The sequence below is a fragment of the Furipterus horrens genome, unplaced genomic scaffold (genome assembly GCF_987537825.1).
Source record: "Furipterus horrens unplaced genomic scaffold, mFurHor1.1.pri manual_scaffold_1, whole genome shotgun sequence".
Classification (NCBI taxonomy): Eukaryota; Metazoa; Chordata; class Mammalia; order Chiroptera; family Furipteridae; genus Furipterus; species Furipterus horrens.
The window spans coordinates 117,359,699-117,379,905 of record NW_028327171.1 but is presented as its reverse complement, the minus strand read 5'-3'; the positions used below and the strand labels follow the sequence as shown (position 1 = coordinate 117,379,905).

General features: G+C 40.0%; 1 protein-coding gene across 1 annotated transcript in view; it reads right to left on the bottom strand.

Annotated features, from left to right (window-relative positions):
* Positions 1-20,207, bottom strand: part of CNTNAP5 (contactin associated protein family member 5) — a 1,232,224-nt gene that overhangs the window by 537,411 nt on the left and 674,606 nt on the right. The window contains exons 9-10 of the mRNA XM_090279100.1: positions 12,380-12,529; positions 9,396-9,567 (exon numbers count right to left, since the gene is read on the bottom strand). Of these exons, the coding sequence (XP_090135226.1) occupies positions 9,396-9,567; positions 12,380-12,529 (322 nt within the window). The remainder of the gene's footprint in view (positions 1-9,395; positions 9,568-12,379; positions 12,530-20,207) is intronic.

The following is a 20,207-nucleotide window of genomic DNA, read 5'->3' as shown; positions in this document are numbered from 1 at the left end:
AAAGTTAACAGTGTTCTGGATGCATGAGTTTCAAGACTCAAGTTTGATATGTGGTCTCACATAAACATCTACTCCAGGTTTGCTGGTCTTCCTTGGCCTTTTCTAGGTGTTGAGACATCCATCTCTTGGTCTCCAGTATATCCTGGTTTTAGAATAGAAAGGCCCTACAGTTGGTTTAGTAAATCATGTTGAAGTGATCTTTTTAAGTTGAGACTAAACCTGAATGCAAATATCAAATTTGTAATTTAAACAAAATGAAAGTATTAATCACTTTCCAAAACATAAAATAGGTTGCACATGTGGGTAAATTATTCAGAAAGCATTATCCTTTTCTGCCTGTGCCTAGTTTCCTAGAGTCTGGCCAGCTGAGATACTTGGAGCCCCAACCATTTCCATCCCTCTTGCTTTTAACTTTCAGAACTCTCATCTTCCTCCTCTAAGTTAGCCCTTGCTACAACTCCAAGAGAAAGAGTGATAACAGCACCTTGTTTTGTTTAATACCCACCATGATGAAATGTGTATTTTGTCCCCATATGACAACTGACGCAACTGAAATATGAAGTATGTCCAGGGTTATGCTAAAATGTAAACAACAAGGGCTTTACCACTTTAAATCCTGAGTTTGATTCTATTTTGAGGTAAATTATTAAATTTATGTTATAGTTGATTTTCTTATCTGCCAGTCAGGGAGGCCAATATTCCCTTTGGGTATTTGAGAGCTGAAGTGAATGGTTTATTGTTCTGCTAACCACACACCTGGTACAGGGAGCAATAGGGTCTAACTAAGCATTCAGAAGTCCAGTCATAGGAAAACCCAGGAAGCCAGGTTCCTGTTCCATGAACTTCCTGACAGATATCTTAATTCAAGATAAAAATAACATAAAGCTAATTTTAAATTTAGGTTTCACTGTCAAAATAGGTGAGCACATTTTATCACAGGTCAATCTTACTTTTCCCCCCAACTCAAAACATATTAAGCTGTTTTTCTCTTCCAGCTGTGTCTATAAATGGTGATTCCTTGTAGCTCATCAATGAATTCTTTTAGACTAGAGCAAAACAGTGTTAAAAGCCCACAAATGCTTTGCCTCAGCATCTTAGTCAGTGAACATAAATGCAGATGAAGAAAAGCTGAATGTGACACTGGCCATATAGAAAGGAAGACTTTGGAGAATGTGAAAAACAGGTGAAATGACCTTATTGGTAAGGTGGATGAAGGCTTTATTGAGATGGTGATTTTGTAAAAAGGAGTAATAAAGAAGACCCTCTTTCTTCTGATTATTAATCTAGAAATATATTTCACAGAGTTAAATATATGTGCCTTGAAGATCTAAAATAATTTTTTTCATGTTTTGATCCAGATCAAAATTTTTCCTTAGCTTCCATGTTCTCCAAACCATCCTAATCTCATAGCTAGTGTTTCTCAGAAGAGATGATCCAAAATTATTGATTTTCTTACTGCTATCTGAACATGCACATCTTACTTCAGCATCAATCTATAGCTCTTGGAATATAACCCTAATCTTCTGAGGTGCTTGTGATAATTCACCCAGTTCAATTTTCTGGCTTTGTTTTCATCATCAATATTTCAGATTACCAGTTGCTGGGGACAAGTCTTACCATCTCTGACTGGACAGAATGAAGTGCCATCCTTGCCTTTGGGGGCGCTCTGTTTTCCATGAATCAAAAGTATCTTGTTATCCTCCTCGTGCACAGGTGGAGAAGTACCATTTCATAGTGATGAGAAAGAGGAGCTTAGTTATAGAACACCTATGCACTTATTTAGGGTCACTTACTCAGATCAAACCCAGGTTTCAGCTGCCTCCAAAGCACCTATCCCATACTGACAACTGAAGAGGTAGGTAAGGGGTAGCTGCTGAGGAGTGTCCGTCATTCAAGAAGCAGACAAATAAATCAGTACTTTTTCTGGGCAGCTGAGATGGAAGGTCCTTATAAAATCAGCTCAGAATCTTCCTCATCAAGATAATAAATTCAAGCTAATTCCCACACCCATCTGTTTTCATCATCAGCCCAAAGGCACAGGTAAGGATAAATATCTTTGTGGAGCCTTTGGTTCTCTCTGAGCCTCTCTCAGTAGGCTTGTCACAGGTTATGTCGATGAGCCACATGTATGATAACCCCTCTGGCATCTGTGGTGGTCCATAAACTGTGACCCATATCCCTTCTCTTCTTGCGTTAATAAAACCTGTTTGTGATTTAAACAAAATCACAAGTTACTTAGTGCCACTGTGCTTTAATCATTTCATTCTATAAAATGGAGTTAATAACATTACCTACTTCACATGGTTGTTGTGAGTATATATGTATCACACACACATACACACACACATACTTACAAGATGTCCTGGCACACAAGAAGCATTATTCAAGGATTGGCTATTAATATGGTGTGTTCCTCAGACTGTAAACTGCAGTGTGCTGCCAAGTTCACTATAGCTTTGACTTTAAGCTCTCTTTTAGCCTCTGCTGTCAATGTAGCCTTTCCCAACCAGGCACACAGATCCCCAACACCACACCCTTTCTCAGGCCCAGCCCCATGCTCTCTGCCTGCCTGGAAGCCCCTGCTTGACCTCCCTAAGCTAAGCCCAGTCCTTCAGTTAACTCTTAAATCTCACTTTCTCCATGACACTCCCTTGACCTATTCTGGCTACCCAAGCCATCTCTCCTCTCTCTCTGACCTTTAATCAATAAACCATTCACATTTATATGAGCAGAGGAATCACAAAATTCTGGATGAATCCTGACCGCACCAAACACTAACCATGTAACCTTAGGAGATTACTGAACTTCTACGAACATCTTTGCTATTATCTGTAAAATAACAATAATGAAGCAAATCAGTGACTTTCAAATCTGAGTGTGCATCAGAATCATCTGGAAACTTGTTAAAACTCAGATGGATCCCCTTCCCCAAGGTTCTGATCCAACAAATATGCACCAGGCCTGATAACATGCATTTCTAACAAGTAGCCAAGTGATACTGGTACTACTAATCTAAAAGCCCAGCTTTAGAACTATTTTGAGGATCTTGCTGGTTCATGGTAAGAATTAAATTTAAAAAAAAAAAGAATTAAATGAAATAATATTGAAAGTTTGCTCAGTAGCTGTTATATAAAATATAACATTTTTTTCCTGCATGAAGTAGACAAAAGTAATAAATAAAAACAATATAGGTGTTCTTGTTTATATTTTGGCCCCATTCCATTTGTTAGGAGAGAACACCATATTGTAGTATTTCTCACTCTGGAGTTAGAAGCTCAGATTGTGTGGGTATTACCCTTCTCTGGCATCCAATATAATGGTTTTCAATTTTAGAGAAGAACTAAAACATATGCATTATCCTGCAATGTCATTTCTCTATATAAAATACTGCCTTTAACAAACTCCCACACACAGGGTGAGTTTTTAGCATAAGTCTATTTATGACAGGTCATACAACATAATGTGGTTGTTTTTTTCCCCTCAGTGTTTACAACACCCCAACTCTGAGTCAAGAAGGTAAGAATCTTGACCAGATGGATTAGTAGATGCTTTTCTTAAAAGAATCAGTGTTAAAGGAATGGGAAGAGATTATGGAGTATGTTTATATGATTATATATATATATATATATATATATATATATATATATATATATATACACATTGTATAAAATCATAACTTCTTTGGTTGTAAGAAATTTAATGCAGTGGTCCACATGTCATTCACTTAGTTGAGAGAAGCAAATTGTTTACTTTTAGAAAAGATTAAAGCAAAATGGTCACCACAGAGTGCAACAGCAGAGCCCCTGGCTTTGCTACACTGCGAGACTTCCATTTCCTTCCATGCAAAACCAGAGCTGGATGATTTCTAAGGAACTTTCCCAGTCCCTCTGAGGAAGGGACCCAAAAAATGAGACAGGTAGTCCAGAAACCCCTTGCTGGTGCCAGAGATGAGAGGAAATCATTCTCTACCAATCTTTATAAAGATATGGAGCCATATTTTTGGTGGGTGGAGTCACTCGCATTATAATGGGACCACCCTCACATACAAGTTGTGAAGCTTATCTAGAAGGAAAGATCAAGCTGCGACTTTCAGTGGGCCCAGCAAGTCAACTATCCTCAAAATAACACAAAAATAAGTCATGTTTGCTGGCAGCTACAGCTGTTCGGAGACCTATTCTCTTCCAATCAAAACATCTCTTTACTCAGGTACCTCTGAGGGTCTTTGTTTATTTATATTCACAGAGTTTTCTTTGTAGTAGGAAGTAGGGGAGGAGGTAAGTGACAAGACCAAGAATGTCTAGAGAAAGGTGGAATTCGGTTGACTTCCCAATGTCCCTTGGACTGAATTCAACACCTCTTTGGAGGGTGGCATTGAGATAGAGCTGCTGGAACTTCTCAGAGCCCTGTGAAACTCTAAACAGAAGGATAGCTGCTTGTGAACTCAGATGGAGCCAAAGCCATCCCTCTCCCGTACACCTGTACCCCTTTTGTAAAGAATCCATGTAATCCCACAGCCTCCAGGATTAGAAGCTTTAGGGCAGTGGTTCTCAAAGTCTGATCCCAAGACCAGCACAACAGCACCTGCAGGACCCTGAAATTTGATATCAGTACAAATTTTCTTGGCCTTCATGGTAATCTCAGAAACTTGAGGGGTGGTACCCAGTAACTGAGATTTTAACAACCGTTCTGATGACTCTGATGCAGACATGCTAGAATTGACCTGCAAAACTTAAAGAGGCATTCACTCCCAGGTTCATGCAAATTCAGAATCTGTATATACATGAATCTGGAAATAAGGACTACCTTAAATTGTGTGCCCTAGGCACATCATGTTTTCTTCACCCTACCCAGGCCCTGAGACCAATGCTTTAGGAGAATATTATGAATGTAGCTTTGGTACAAAATTGATCGACATTTTCCTAATGAATGGTAATTAGTCTTCCAGAGGGGCAGCTTCTCTGAACAAGTGGGAATCAAAGCCCAAGGGAATCACAGAGTGAATTGATTAACGAGCACAGGTGAGGTATATCTACAATGACCCACCCCAGAAACTATTGGGGATCATTTGGCCATTGTGGGGGTTGAAGGAGTTTAAGAGGGAGACCTGGGTTTCTCCTCTCCCCATGGAAAGCAGTTTTGTTTTTGTTTTTTTAGCAAACTTTTGGCTCTGGAAATTAATACAGCGGTATTTGCTGTGTATCTATTTATCAGATATGCAACCAAATATCTTATGTCCAGGATAAGTGCAAATGTAGATTTTATGGTCTTGGTTTTGCAATTATTTAAATGATTAAATAACATGTTTCATATTTCAAGCTGATGAGTAATGTACTGAGTATTAAATAGGCTTTGTTTCCCCCCACGTTGGGATTAATGAATTTCCTCAAGCAGGACTTGTCCTTCTCAGCTCAGACAGCTGGCTCATCAGCATGTCTTTGCTTCTCCACACCTTAGATCCTATCTCCTATTCAAATTATTAGGTAGCATTTGGTGATTCGTTTCTTCTGGCATGGACTTTGAATGTTGCAAGACTGGACATGTCTCCTGGAATTGACTTGTTGGATCCTTCCAGAAAAGTCCTAGCACAAGGCTCCCTTGAACTGGGCCACTGGGATTCTCCCACGCTTACTACTTTTAGTCCCTGCCTGACACCACACATTACTCTGAGTAGCCTTTTTAAGAAATAGAATCTTATCAGAGTCACCTGAAGTTTACAAAGAATTTAACATATTGCATATTGCTAAAAACGTTTTTACAGTTGGGCAGACTATGGGCTTACACATTTAAAGCCATAGGCATGGAATGACTAAAATTGCCAGGTTAGTGTCTTTTGGGTAGATGAGGCAAGAGAGAGGACCCTGACATTACTTATCTTTGGGCTACAGCTATAATCCTATTATCATGAGAAAGTCAGCATGCAATTCTGGGTCTTAGTTTACCTTTAAAACCTGGGGTGTTAATGCCTTGCACCTTCATGGCCTGTAAGGGCTCGCAGCATTTTATCCCCTCTAGTGTGTACATAAGACCGCCTTACTCACTCACTCACTCACTGCCCGTCTGTGAAACTAAATAACCGAGGCCAAGATGAACAGTTTTTGAAGGAATAAAGCATCTATTGAGGTTACTTAGCTCTCTGATAATTCAGATTATTGTGCCTTGCCTATCTCAAGCCCAAGGGGTTGCAAGACATAAGTACAGCCCCTGGAGAACAGGGACTTGGGGTGTAAATAACATGAGATTGGAGATTCTGCCTGCAGAGAAGAGAGAATGGCTGCAGATGACGTTCTAAAGGTTTAGAAAAAGGAGTGAAAGTGCGTGTTAAGAGTGTTCCACTTTGGCCCCAACTGCTATTCCTATCAGGGTGCTCTGTTCCCTTTCTCCAATCTGCCCTAGTACTGTCAGGCACTGGCAAGTCCTGCAAAGAGAGATTCCTAAAGCAAGCAAGCGCCCTGCTGCCGGAGCTGTGGTTAGGCCAGTGACTCCAAATCCCTTCTTCCCTGAGACCAGAAGATTTGCATTTGATAAACATTCAGATGCAAATTGTTAGTATGGGTCCTTAGTCCCTAGGAAGGGACCCAACCAGCTTTTTTATTCAAAGCATTGTCCCAAGGATGGTTTGTGAACTTGCACAGACTGGGCAGTGGACCTAGGCACCATCTCAAAGGGAATAAACTTAAAGGACCCTCACTGGAGAAAGCTCTTAAGATTTCAAATCACCTGTGCCTCTTCTGTGAATGCTATCTTAGTTTTCTCCTATCTGGGTTTCCCACAGTGACTAGCCCTAGGAGCCTTTATGTGTGTGCGAGATGGCCAGCAGAAAGGGGAGCTAGGAAGTCTGGATCCCTCTAAACAGCCAAGTCAGATAACTGAGGGAGAAAAGGGAGGGGTGGGCAGGGAAGCCACTGTGAGGGCAGGCAGGAGGCCTGGGTCTCCATACATCGCCTATGCAGGAAGTGGGGAGAGGAGACTGATCTGGGAGACAAGAGACTCTTAGGCCAGACCAAAAGCTGTCCTCCATGAACTTTCCTGACAAGAACACACGTAAAAAACCAATCAGACTCTTTACTCCCATCTGCCCCACCATCCCCACCGGACCCTCAAGGGACAAGCTCCTTGAAGGGAAAGACTCTGCACTTGGCCTTAAATTATATTTATAGTAATTAATACCTTAAAAATAAAACACAAAACTCAGAAACCACCTGCTTTTTAAACCCCTGCCCTCTTCCAACAAATGTTAAATATAAGTTCAAGAAATAATTAATTAAGTGAAGCCTTTTATCATAATTTTCCCTTCTGTTAGAGACACTGTCTGGTAAATGAAGAAAAATCTACCATTTGCCCACAAAACTAAGCACAATTCCTTATTATTATACAACTAAGCAAAATGCAATTGTATGTAATGCAATTACACAGATTACAATTACACAAAAGTAATGATGCAGTATAGACAGCAATGACTTTCATGGCAGCAAAATGAGACCTTCCTCAATTAGAAATTAAGGTATGGTAGAATATCCATATTGATCACCATTTTGCAAAGACACTGGCTGATGAAGTTGGGTGCTTTGCCCTCACCATCAACAGACTAGAGGGGCAGCAACCACTCTGTGTAGTGTCTTGTTCTCAGGTCTCTAAACTAGCAAATTCTAATGAAGCACACATATTATTATGCAGATGTCCAACTGGTCACCTAGGAAGAAGACGAAGTAGAAGAGTCAGGAAATCTGTGTGATTTGATGATGATCTCGTGTGTTGTGGTATTAACAGAGAAACAATCTCATAAAGTTTTGACAAATTACATTGGTCACTCTGAGCATTGAAGAGATAGGGATCTGCTTTTGTGCTGCTCACTAAAGGGCTCTACTGCTTCTCATTGTTCCCTTGGATGGGTCAGCTACAACCAGATCTGGGATGGTTCTCTTTCAATCCATCTTTCTTCCTATTTTCTGAGTACTCTTTCAATAGGTAGATCTGTCTGTCTGCTTTCCTGATTCCTGCCTAGAGCATGAAGACAAATTTCATGGGCACACAAAATTCTCATGTTAAAATTGATTCACATCTTTAACCATATAGTTGCCGTGTGGTCTACCACAGTGATCTACTATGCTCACTGAACAATATTTTCTTAAATCTAAGACATATTTATTATAAGACATACCACTGTCTTGTATGCCAATAAAATAAGTTAATATTGCCAATTAAACTATCATCAACTGTAAAATGTACCTAAATAGCACAAATTTTAAAATGAAAAATAAGCGTCTTGAATTGATGTAGTACTTGTAAGTATGACCTTTCCTATTCCTATGCCATTTCACATGCTTCATCCTGCCAACTCAACGTACACCCACGCCCTGCACCCCTCATTCAGGTCTCTTTGTTTTGTTAAATACAGCTCAGCACCACTTTCTGAAAACCATATGGACCTTATTCTCCTTGGGCCAGACCAAGTTTCTGCTGTCATATCTAATACAAATAAAAGTACACCTTCTGATCATTTATTGCACTTTATTGTAATGGCTAATTTATTCCCTGATAAAAATTGAATAAAGACTATCTCACCACCACATAGCCTTGCACCTAACACATATTATTCACCCATATAATAAATGATATTTTAAATAGGGAAGGTAGAATCAGAGATATGAAGGAGGTAATTGTTACACATGGGGAACATGATACACTTTGCTGAAAGTTTAGAATCAATACTTTAAAAAAATTTTTCTTAGTGTATCTTTGAATCTAGAAACTTCCAATATAAGAGTCAGATCCCAAGAGAAACAAAGAGAGAAACTGAGCCTTTGCTAGATTTGAGCTTTTGCTAGATTTTGTAGAGTGAACATGCTGATTCTCTCTGCCCAGGGTCTGATCTCTTCTGGACCAAAGAAGAAATGGCTCAGGACCAGGGAGAGCAGAAGCCAGTCATCCAGGAGTGTCTATATACAGTTAGGTACTGCCCAAACCTCTACTATAGGACCCAGATGGCCTGATGCTCATTCCCTGTGCAAGAGAGGATACCCATTGCAGTAAAGAATGAAGCGATTTAGGAGAAAAGTGATTCCTTCCTTTTTTTTTTTTTTTCTTTGCTTTACTCTTAACTTCAAAGTAATCAAATGGTGTTTATGCACAAAATTTTAATTCTTTCACAAATTTGTAGTTTGATATAATTTGCATATCCCATTTATTGCAAGTCAACATAAATAGGGATTCAACTAATTTAAACCATTTTTCTGTGGGTCTGAAATCCTTTCAGAAATATTTTCCATTAGGCAACTCAATTATGTTTAATGTAGCCAATGTCAGTGGATTAGAATTTTGCTTAAAGAAATGCATATTTAGAACAGTGAGAATGGGGAGAGGGGTTGGGAGAACAGAAGAGAAGAGACAATAATTACCTGTCTTTGATGCTACACAGATCAATGTGTAAATCGCTAAAATTCCCCAGGGAACCTTGCTGAACTGAAATGAGGTCCTTGGGCTGGTTATCAATAAAGATGAGTCTCATGCAGCCTTGGAAAGCCTTAATAGGATTTAAGCACTGGGAAGCGGTGAGCTTGTCAGGGCACCCTGTGGGACAGAGAGAAAAATGAAGAAGAATGATGAAATGATCAGTCATTGCTTTGGTGACCTATTGATGGAAGACCTTGAGCTCTAATTATTGTGATGCTTTTTCACTCACAGCAGTGCACAAAGTTTAGTTGTAAATCCTAGCATTTTCAGAAAGGGGACAAAATTGGTTCAAAAGAGGGCATACTGAATTACTATACAGAAGAAAAAATAAATTGTTGAAGGAAATACCAGTGCTATACCATGTATCTTGTCCTTCATGTTTTCTCTTGGCAAACTGCATGCCAGTTTCCTGCCTGAGACACTTTGCTCATCCCAAGAACACAGCATGTTGTAACAACAAGGAGATGTTGGTTCTGTCTTGAAACATGCTTCTAAGTACACAATTCGATTATGAATTACACATTCAAAGGAAATTATGTTTTGTATAAGGATGGTAGCAGAGTAACTATCTGATTAATTGTTAGTATTACCAGGCTTAGTTCCTGACAAAGGTATATGTAGAAATGCAACTGGAATTTTGAAGTCATGTGCAAACCACATCCAAACACTAAAGACACTAAGGATTTAAGTGCATACTATTAAAGGGCTAACATGGCATGCATGAAAGGTTAACACCATATTTTTAAGGGGTTTTCTTTTAAAAAAATGCATCATATATATTTAGCATATCCTTCAACCTAGACATATCTATTCCTCATTAATACAGACAGAAAGCAAATAGGTATATCAGTGCTGGAGCTCTTTATAAAACCCATCCTAAATTGTTTTAATAAGTTCAGGCCATATGCAAATGCATGCTTGAAAAATGGCAATAACCCATAAATAATAGGGAATTATTTCAGCTATTTCTAATAGACAGTCACTGCTGGGCTTAAGCCTGCAGCTGGTTAACAGCTCACAAGCACATACACTATAAAATGAAGAGAAATGCTATGACTTCTAATTGAAGCTATAGAGAGAATTTATGTTAAGTTGACTATTATTACTCAAACTCATTTTTCACCTCCCTTAAGTTTGCAGTCTACATGTGGGGCGTTTTTTAAACACTGCTCAAATCACAGATAAATCCTCACCTTCTGAACCCAGTGCCCTAGAAACTGCCTCTAAGGATACTTCTTCATCTGGGGGAGGAGCCGTTTTTACTTGGAGGCATTCAGGTGCTCCTTGTTTTTTCTATGGAAATAAGTATAAGATTGCTTTTCTCTCCCTGTTGAAAGCATTGCATGTGATGCAAAATTACTAGTTTTGGGGATATATCATTGGGGCCCCAAGACACTGTTTCCACAGCTTTTGTGCTACATTAGTTGGCATTCCTTTGCCCATCACTAGTGGGTTGTAGAGAACACAAATTTGGAGGTAAATTATGGTTTTACTATTCACACAAATTATTTCATCTAAGCATACACCAGTCTTACTTTCTGTGAAATGGGGCTACTATTACCTACCTCAAAAAGTTACTGCATGAATTAAATGAGTTAAGACACATACAATATTTACAGAGAATGGAAGTGTTCTCCTCTTAAAGAAATGTGTTATGCACACATGGAGAAGATTTAGAGTAAAAGACAGAGTCCCTCCCTGAAGCCCTAAAGTCAAACGAAAACTAGATTGCTCCACAGTGTTTCTCTCTTGGGACACCCGTGTGTATACTGCATCTGTGCCAAGTTCCTCTCGTATTTCAAAGCTTAATAATATGTTACTGACCTGAGAGAAATGATCTGTAAGTTCTATTGAAGACTGCACTTTATAATTTTACACACAATCTGCCTTCAGTTTCCTAATAGAAAAGGATTGGTGACCATAGACCAACCACAGTACATGCCTGTATTTCCAAAGTTTGAAACCAGCTTGTCCATCCCTTGCTAAGTGGGAAGCCCTGTGCTATACATATAGACCTCGATATCACAGACCTCTCCTAATAATTCTATGGCCTTGATATGAAAGTTCAGGGGTCATAAGTGTTTTGCTCATTGCCAAACTGTTATTGAGATTAATTACTCTTTAGAGATTTTCTAAAAATACAAAAAAATGACCAAGAAGTTAGGTATTAAATTTCTTAATGAAAGAAACACCTTGAAAAATACTAAATAAAATATATATGCATCTATAAAAATTAATTAGGTACATAATCATACATTTTTCATCTTTACCCATTTGCTCTGTGTTTTGTAGTAGAAAAGGCTTCCAGGACTCACCCAACACTGGAGAGCCCAGGGTCTTTGTATTTGCTGCTCCATACGAAGCTATGCATTCATGGGATTTCTAGGTCTTCCCCATTTTTAGCTGTCCCACTCGTGGGCAGGGCCCCCATGGATGTGGAGATGGAGAAAACAAAATGCCAGAGTAGTAATCTAGATGAGTGAGAGTACTGGCTGCTTTCTCTCACCTAGATATTTCCTCTTTTAGGCACTGCTGACTATTGGTACTTTCTCCAAGTTTTCAGCTGAGTTTCCCCTTTCAAATGTGATCATGGAGCCTGGTATGGCTATAAAAATCTCTTTTCGACATGTTACGTAACACCAGTTCTAATAGCTAAAGTTTTTTTTTTTTCCCTCAACACTGACCTAGATAATTTACATCTGCACAGCTGTGAGAGAGTCTGCTTCCCATTATTTTGGACTCAGGGGCGGCTGCCTGTGTTCGTGTGTGTTTGGTGGTGGTGGTGGTGGTTGTGCACCTTTGTGTGTGTATGTGGGTGTGTGTTGGAAGAATGACCTAATTGACAAAGAAAGATAATCATAGAAAAACAAATGTCTACCTCATTCTCCCTCCTTCTTTCATTTTCAACCTCAAAAGCTAAGTAATTTACCTCCAAAGTAGTAGCTATTTCCAGAATAAATCTGTATCCTGGTAGTGTCCTGAGCTGGGGATGCTACATCATTATCCAGGGTGAGTGTGATGTGGTTCCTTCTGGCATTGATGCTGACTGAATGCCACAAGCCATCATTCAAATTGTTGCCTGAAAAAGAAACAGGAAGGGCAAGTATAGGGATGATTTATCTGGGAGAGCTGGGGAGGGTGGGACTCATTTTCTTTCCCTGCTGTGATCTCTGTGCATTTGCATTTTCAAAAAGGCCCCTGTGTGAGTCTAATGTGCAACCAGGAATGAAAACCATTGCTTTAGAACACAGAAGTCCGTGAGGGGTGTTCAGCATGGAAATGACCTGGCTGGAGGTGCACACTCTGGTGGCAGCGGGACTAGTGGGATGTATTGCTTGCACATCACCAGGAGACAGAAAATGAGGGTCTCAGCCAAAGTGACAACAGTAAAAATGAACAGTGAGGGTTGGATTAAGAGTCAGTCCTGAAGGTAGAAGAGTTCCGACATATTTGAGCCTCCTGGACAATCCCTGAGGTACCAGCTGGGAAGAATGCATTCAAAATCAGAGCAGAGGTCCACAGGGCTCCTTGGAACAGCCACTGATGCGCTGTGCCTGTGAGCCCTTGGATTTCTGGAGAAGCTGCCCATGGAGAGCACAGCACAAGACTGTGGGCCCCACCACATGGCCATGGGCAGCTGTGCCCCACCTGCTCAGAACAACAGACAGAAGTGCCCTTCCTGCGTTTGCAGCCAGCTCCCTGGCAGACAGTCTTTCCTGCAGCCTTGAATGCCTAGCCTGGTTGGGTAAGGGGTAGAATCCATAGGCTGCACATCCTGGCTGCTCTACCTTCTCCCAAACACCAGGGTTTGTGTCCCAACCACAGGGATTCTGCTAACAAAGGAGAAACTCTGTCAGGTGTTTCCTGGGGATGAACATTTGACTTCTGTCAGTGGCATCAGAGGACATAGATAGCTGCAGGTCTTCACTTCCTTAACTTCATTTACATAGTACTTTATTTTTAAATATAATTTATTGATTATGTTATTACAGTTGTCCCAGTTTTTTTCCCTTTGCCTCCTTTTGCCCAGTACCTCCCTTCCCTCCAGTAGTCTCCTTCCCTCATTTAGTTCAAGTCCATGGGTTATGCATGTAAGTTCTTTGGCTTCTCCATTTTCTATACTATTCTTAACATCCCTCTGTTATTTTGTACCTACCAATTATACTTCTTGATCCCTGCACCTTTTTACCCATTCTCCCCCTACCGCTTCCCCATTGATAACCCTTCATATGATCTCCATATCTATGGTTCTGTTTCTGTTTCGGTTGTTTGCTTAGTTTTTTTTTTTTTAGATTTATTTGTTGATAGTTATGATTTTGTTTTCATTTTACTGTTCACAGTTTTGATCTTCCTTTTCTTAAATATTTCCTTTTAACATTTCATATAATAAGGGCTTCGTGATGATGAGATACTTTAACTTTACCTTGTCTGGGAATCACTTTATCTGCCCTTCCATTCTAAATAATAGCTTTGCTGGATAGAGTAATCTTGGTTGTAGTCCCTTGCTTTTCATCATTTTGAACACTTCTTTCTAGTCCCTTCTTGCCTGCAAAGTTTCTTTTGAGAAATCAGCTGACAGTCTTATGAGAACTCCTTTGTAGGCAACTCTCTTCTCTTGTTGCTTTTAAGATTCTCTTTATCTTTAACCTTTGGCATTTTAATTATGATGTGTCTTGGTGTGATCCTCTTTGGGTCTAGCTTGTTTGACAGTCTCTGTACTTCCTGGACTTGTATGTCTATTTCCTTTACCATGTTAGGGAAGTTTTCCATCATTAACTTTTCACACAGGTTTTCAATTTCTTACTCTCTCCCTCTTCTCTTTTTGGCTTTCTCATGATGTGAATATTTGTATCTTTAAAGTTGCCCAAAAGGCTCCTTATTGTATTCTAATTTTTGTGATTCTTTTTTTCTTTTTGCTGTTCAAATTGAGTGTTTTTGGCTTCCTTATTTTCCCTATCTATAATTTGATTCTTGGTTTTATCTACTACACTGTTGATTCCCTGTAATGCATTCTTCATTTCAATTAATGTATCTTTTATTTTGGGCTAGTTCTTTTTTATGTTTTCTAGTTCTGTTTTTGTTACCTATTTCTTTGTTGAAGTTCTCACTAAGTTAATCAACTCTTCTCCTAAGTGCATTGAACATCCTTATGACCACTATAATGGACTCTGCATCTAGTAAATTCCTTGTCTTCATATTGTTTAGTTCTTTTTTCTGGAGTTTTGTTCTGTTCTTTCATCTAGTACATGCTTCTTTGTTCCCTCATTTTAGCAACCACACTGTATTTATTTTTATGTATTAGGTAAAGCTGCTGTACCTCTTTGGTTTGGTAAAGTGAACTTATACAGTAGGTTTTCAGTAGGGTCCAATGGCACAGGTTCTCCAATCATCCAAGCTTGGTACTCCACTTATGCTCCTCTGCGGGTTGTATACAACCTCCCATTGTAGCTGAGCCTTGATTCCTATTGGCACATCAATGGGAAAGATTTACCCCTGGGCCAATTTGCTGCTAGAATTAGCTTCTGCCACAATAGAGAATCATCCTACTAAGCAGGACTTACTTTAGTGGGACTCTGGTACTTACTTTGCCTGCCCCTTGAGGTGTCATTTGTGGAGGTGGTTAGGTGGTGCTTTGGCATGGTCTAAAGCTGTCAACTGGGTATGCTGGATCTGAGGCCCTCTGAGAGCTGTAGGCTAAGGTCAGCCATCACAGTGTTCTTCCTGGGACCACACAGCATGAGTTATAAAGCAATCTACAGATGGATGCTAACTGTGCTTAGCTTGGAGGTGCCCAGGAGGGGCTGAGCTGCTAAACTAAGGCTGGTTGATACTAGTGCTGGCCATGGGATCACTTAGCTAAAGGTTAAGAGGCATGCTGAGACCATATGTTGCTTGCTTCAAAGACTTTAGAGAAGTCTAAATTATGAGTCAAGACAGGCAATTCATACGGAAAAGCCACTGGAAACATATTAGGTGAGCCCTCAAATTGGGTGTGGTGAGGTCTCAGGGTGGGGCAAACAGTATGAACTAATTACCAGCTCTGTTAGGGAGGGCTCAGAAAAAGAACAATATCCTCTGCCAACAGTTCTGCTTGGGAGAAAGCTTCCCTTTCAGTTCTGGCCCTGGTGCCTTTCAAGCTTCTGCCACAGCACTGGAGGTCAGAGAGCATTAGTCAGTGTAAGTCCATGCATGGGCCCTTTAAGAGGAACATCTGGGACTCAAGAAACCCTTTGTCTCTCCCAGTCTTGATCCTTGCTGTTTTTCACAGCCAGAAGTTATAGAGACTTATTTTCCTGGTGCTGGAACCCTCAGATGGTGGCCTAGTGCAAGGCTAGGACCCCTCACTCATCAGAGACCTCAGCGGCCAAGATATCGCTCTCAATTTTTAATCACCACACATGGGTGTGGGACCAGCCCATTTCTCACCTTTGTCCCTCCTACTAATCTTGATGTGGTTTCTTCTTTATATCCTATGTGTCAGAACATGGAGGCAGCTAGAATGCCGTCGGCAGCCGTCCGTCTCGAGAGACGATGGTGTAGCTTCTTAAGAGTCTATCTGCACCGCCGAGAATGGCTGTGCAGTCCGACTCGGGAGTGACACGGTATCTGTCTCCTCCTGTGTTAAATCGACATCTTGCGATGACGCTGGAGTGTCAGTGAAGCTGAAGCTACAGAGCCTGGGCAGGGTGATATGGAGGGTCTGCTGTTGCCCATGCAGCAGACCCCCCCTCTCTTCGCAACTGAAGGGTCCAAGGGAAAGACGGAGTCAATACAGCTTGGTTTCAGGTGCGCCGCAGGAGTTGCCGGTGTTGACTACAACGTCAAACTGCCTTAGGGACTCCGGCTCCGGATTTTCTGTCAGGGTTTACTCCCTTAGCCTTTCCCTTGAAGAGGTATGCCGCAAGGCAGCGGAGGTTTTTTGGAGTCAGAGTTTTCCTTCTCTGATGTACCCTGACTGGATGATCGAACCAGCGACACTTAGCTCGCAGGCCGACGCTCAATCCACTGAGCTAAACCAGCCAGGGCCACAGCTAGAATGCACACCTGGACTTTTGACATATGCAAATCAACCTGGTCCTAGCCCACTCCCAAAGGAAGTGCTGATGGACTTAGCCTGTTCCCAGAGGAAATGTTAATGGACCTAACCCAATATGTTAACTAACCTGCTGTAAATGACTTACTGAATATGTTGATAAACTCTCCCTCACTGCAAAGTGTGTTTGGCAAGTATAAAAAAGGTGCCGCCAGAAGTCCAGGCAGGCAATTCCTACTGGCCCGCAATGTGGACCTGGAGTCCCCATTTTCCATTCCCTATTCCCTATTTCCCCTTCCCTCCACCCTCCTTTCCACTTTCCCTCAATAAACCCATTGCCTGATCCAACACTGGTCTCCGGGTGATTTCTCAGAGCAAGGCTGGCCTAACATAAGGTGTAAGACTTCTGTTCATCTAGATTTAAGGTAGTTCTGAATAATGGTTTTTCTGTAGTTTAGTTGTAATTTTTGATGTGGTTGAGAAAGGATTTGAGTACCCTGTTTACTAATGCAGCCATCTTGATTGGAACTCTCTTCCCCTTCAGGTTTATCTTTAAAATTATCATTTAGCAAGGGTTTGCTTAGTTGCTTCTCTTTCTCTCTCTCTTTTTTTTTTCTCTCTCTTTCTTTCTTTCCCTCCCTCTTCCTTCCTCCTTTCCTTACTTCACTCCTGCCGTTTGTTTTTTCATCTGATTTGACCTGTTTGGCTCTTTGCCTACTGGTCTGTAGTCCCTGCAGGGGGAGGCTGTGTGAAATCTTAGCTCTTTAGAGAAGAATTACCGTAACAGGTGTTCTTGACGACAACCACACAAAAGGAGCACTGGGGAGCTTCTGAAAAGAAGGCTAATTAATGCAGACTGCTTGGGTGACCCCGACTTTCAAGTTCCAAAAGATCCTAGAGATTTAATTGTGTAGCAGGGGCTTGAGAACTACTCTATTAGGAAACAGCCAGGGGAGAAAAAAACAAGACTAGCTTAGAGGAACTTACCTGGGAAAAGATTCCAAGACAAACAAAATGACATATTCCTACTTTTTAAATCCGATACTCTTTTCCACTTCATTCTATTAATCCCCCCACACAATACCCATAGAGGTTCTCAAGGTTTAGTTTATAAGAATACCGTTTAGAAGATACAGGTTTAAGTGCTATTAATTATTGACAAATTAGGGAAAAATCAATTCCATCAGGTTGTTTTTCTCCTAAAACCTCCCTGAAATAAATAGTTCTGAAAAAAAAAAAAGTTTCCATTGAGGACAACAGGAAAGGAATACCTCTGAGTCCAGGAATACCTTCATGTAACAAAACCTCCAGGGGTGGAACACTAGGGTAGTTAGGGCCACTTGATGGCACTAAGCACTCATGTGATTTAGGAGATGAGGCTTAAAAGGTGGGACTTGGGTTCTGGAAAGGCTGTTGGATGATGACATACAAAATTTTAAAGGTTTCTAGTGCTATCAGATAATATGTTTCATCTCCCAGACTGGCAAAGTATAAAAACCAATTACACTCAGTGTTAATGGACATACAGGGAAGCAGGCAATTTGGTACATTGCTGGTGGTAGCATAAGTTTGTACATTCTTTCTGGAAGGCAATATACCAGTGTCAAAAACCTGAAAAATGTCATGCATCATTTCCCATAGTATTTTTTCATGAAGAATTAATCCTAAAATAGTAACAGAGCTACAGCCAATATTTATGGTAAAGAGAGTTTATGATATCATTATTTATAATGCTAAAATTTTCCATCAAGATTTTCAATAATAATAGGTTAGTTATATGAAACATGATGTATTTAATACTATGGAATGTGGTATAGTCATTAAAAATAATGTCCAAGAATGCTAGTGATATACTGATAAGTGAAAACCTCTGGCTAACTAGCATAGTAGTATGGTTCCCATTTTGTTAAAAATTATTACAATAAAAAATATTGGAATGACATTGAATGATAGAATCAGAGATTATTATTGTTTCTTATACAAACTACTAGGATTTTCAACGTTTCTAAAAAGAAAATGTACAACATTTATAATTAATTTAAAAACTAACACACTGTTTAATGAGATAAGGATAGGAAAGCTTCCATTCTTTTCACTTCTTGCTCTCATTGAGTAAAGCAGAACCTCCCAGATCCCAGAATTCATCCCAAGGTATTTGTATAAAAGGTCCCTTACAGAATGGGATAAATAGGCTTCTCTGTGCTTGCTTAGGAACCAAACCAAGACTTAAAAAAAAAAAATACAGTTTTCATTGTTGCAACTGAACTTGCAAATGACCTTTGAAACATAGCCAAATTGTAAAAATAACTAATAGTACACACCACCAGTTCTTGAATATCTACAATGGGACAGGCACTTTAAATATATAATTCCTAATTCTCACAATAGTCCTGGAGACCAAGTTTTATTGTCCTCATGTTAGAAAAGTTAAAACAGAAAGTCAGAGAGCTGCCCAGGGTCATATGGCTACTTGGAAGCTGAGCCAAAATTTAAACGGAGGTGTCAAGCAACAAGGCTCAGCTCCTTCACTGCACACCTCCAAGACAAGCCCTGCCCTACTCTATGAATCACTTTAATGTGCAGTTAACTTTGCAAAGTTCTTTTTTCTATAGTTAAATTTCTTTTCTCTTTCTTTTTAAAAAAATTTATTTTATTTTCTTATTTTTCAATTACAGTTGTCCCATTTTATTCCCCATTTCTCCCACCACCTAGCCCACCCCTTCTCCCACAGTCATTCCTCACCCCGTTGTCCATGTCCATGGGTTATTTATACTAGTTCCTTTACTAGACCATTCCCCTATTTGCACCTTCCGCCCCCTCCTGATAACTGTTTTTCTGTTCCTTGTTCAATTTTGTTCATTTGTTTGTGTTGTTCATTAGTCTCCTGTATTAGGTGAATCATATGGTATTTTTCTTTTATTGCCTGGCTTATTTTGCTATGCATATTTTTCCCTAGTTTCATCCATGTTGTTGCAAATGGTAGAAGTTCCTTCTTTCTTTCTGCTACATAGTATTCCATTGTGTAAATGTACCACATATTTTTGATCCACTCATCTACAGATGGGTACTTAAGTTGTTTCCAGCACTGGCTATTGTAAATAGCACTGTTATGAAATTGGTGTGCATAGGTTCTTTTGAATTGGGGTTTCAGGATTCTTCAGGTATAGTCTTAGCAATGGAATTGCTGGTTCAAAAGGCAGTTCCATTTTTAGTTTTTTTGAGCTAGTTCCATACTGTTTTCAATAGTGACAGCACCAGTCGACATTCCCACCAACAGTGTACTAGGGTTCCCATTTCTCCACATCCTCACCAGCACTTGCTGTTTGTCGAGAATGGCCATTCTGACTGGTGTAAAGTGGTATCACATTATGGTTTTTATTTGCATCTCTCTGATGTCTATGGACCCTCTGTGTATCCTCCTAAGAGAAGTATTTACTCAGGTCCTTGGCCTATTGTTTAATTGGCTGTTTGTCTTCTTGGTGTTGAGATGTTTAAGTTCTTTATATATTTTAGAGATCAATCACTTGTCTGAGGTATCATTGGCACATATATTTTCCCATATGGTTGGTTCCCTTTTCACCTTGCTGATGTTTTCTTTTGCTGAGCAGAAACTCTTTAGTTTGATGTAGTCCCATTGTTTATTCTTTCCTTTATTTCCCTTGCCTTAGGAGATATATTAGTGAAAATATTGCTACATGGGATATCTGAAATTTTCCTGCCTATG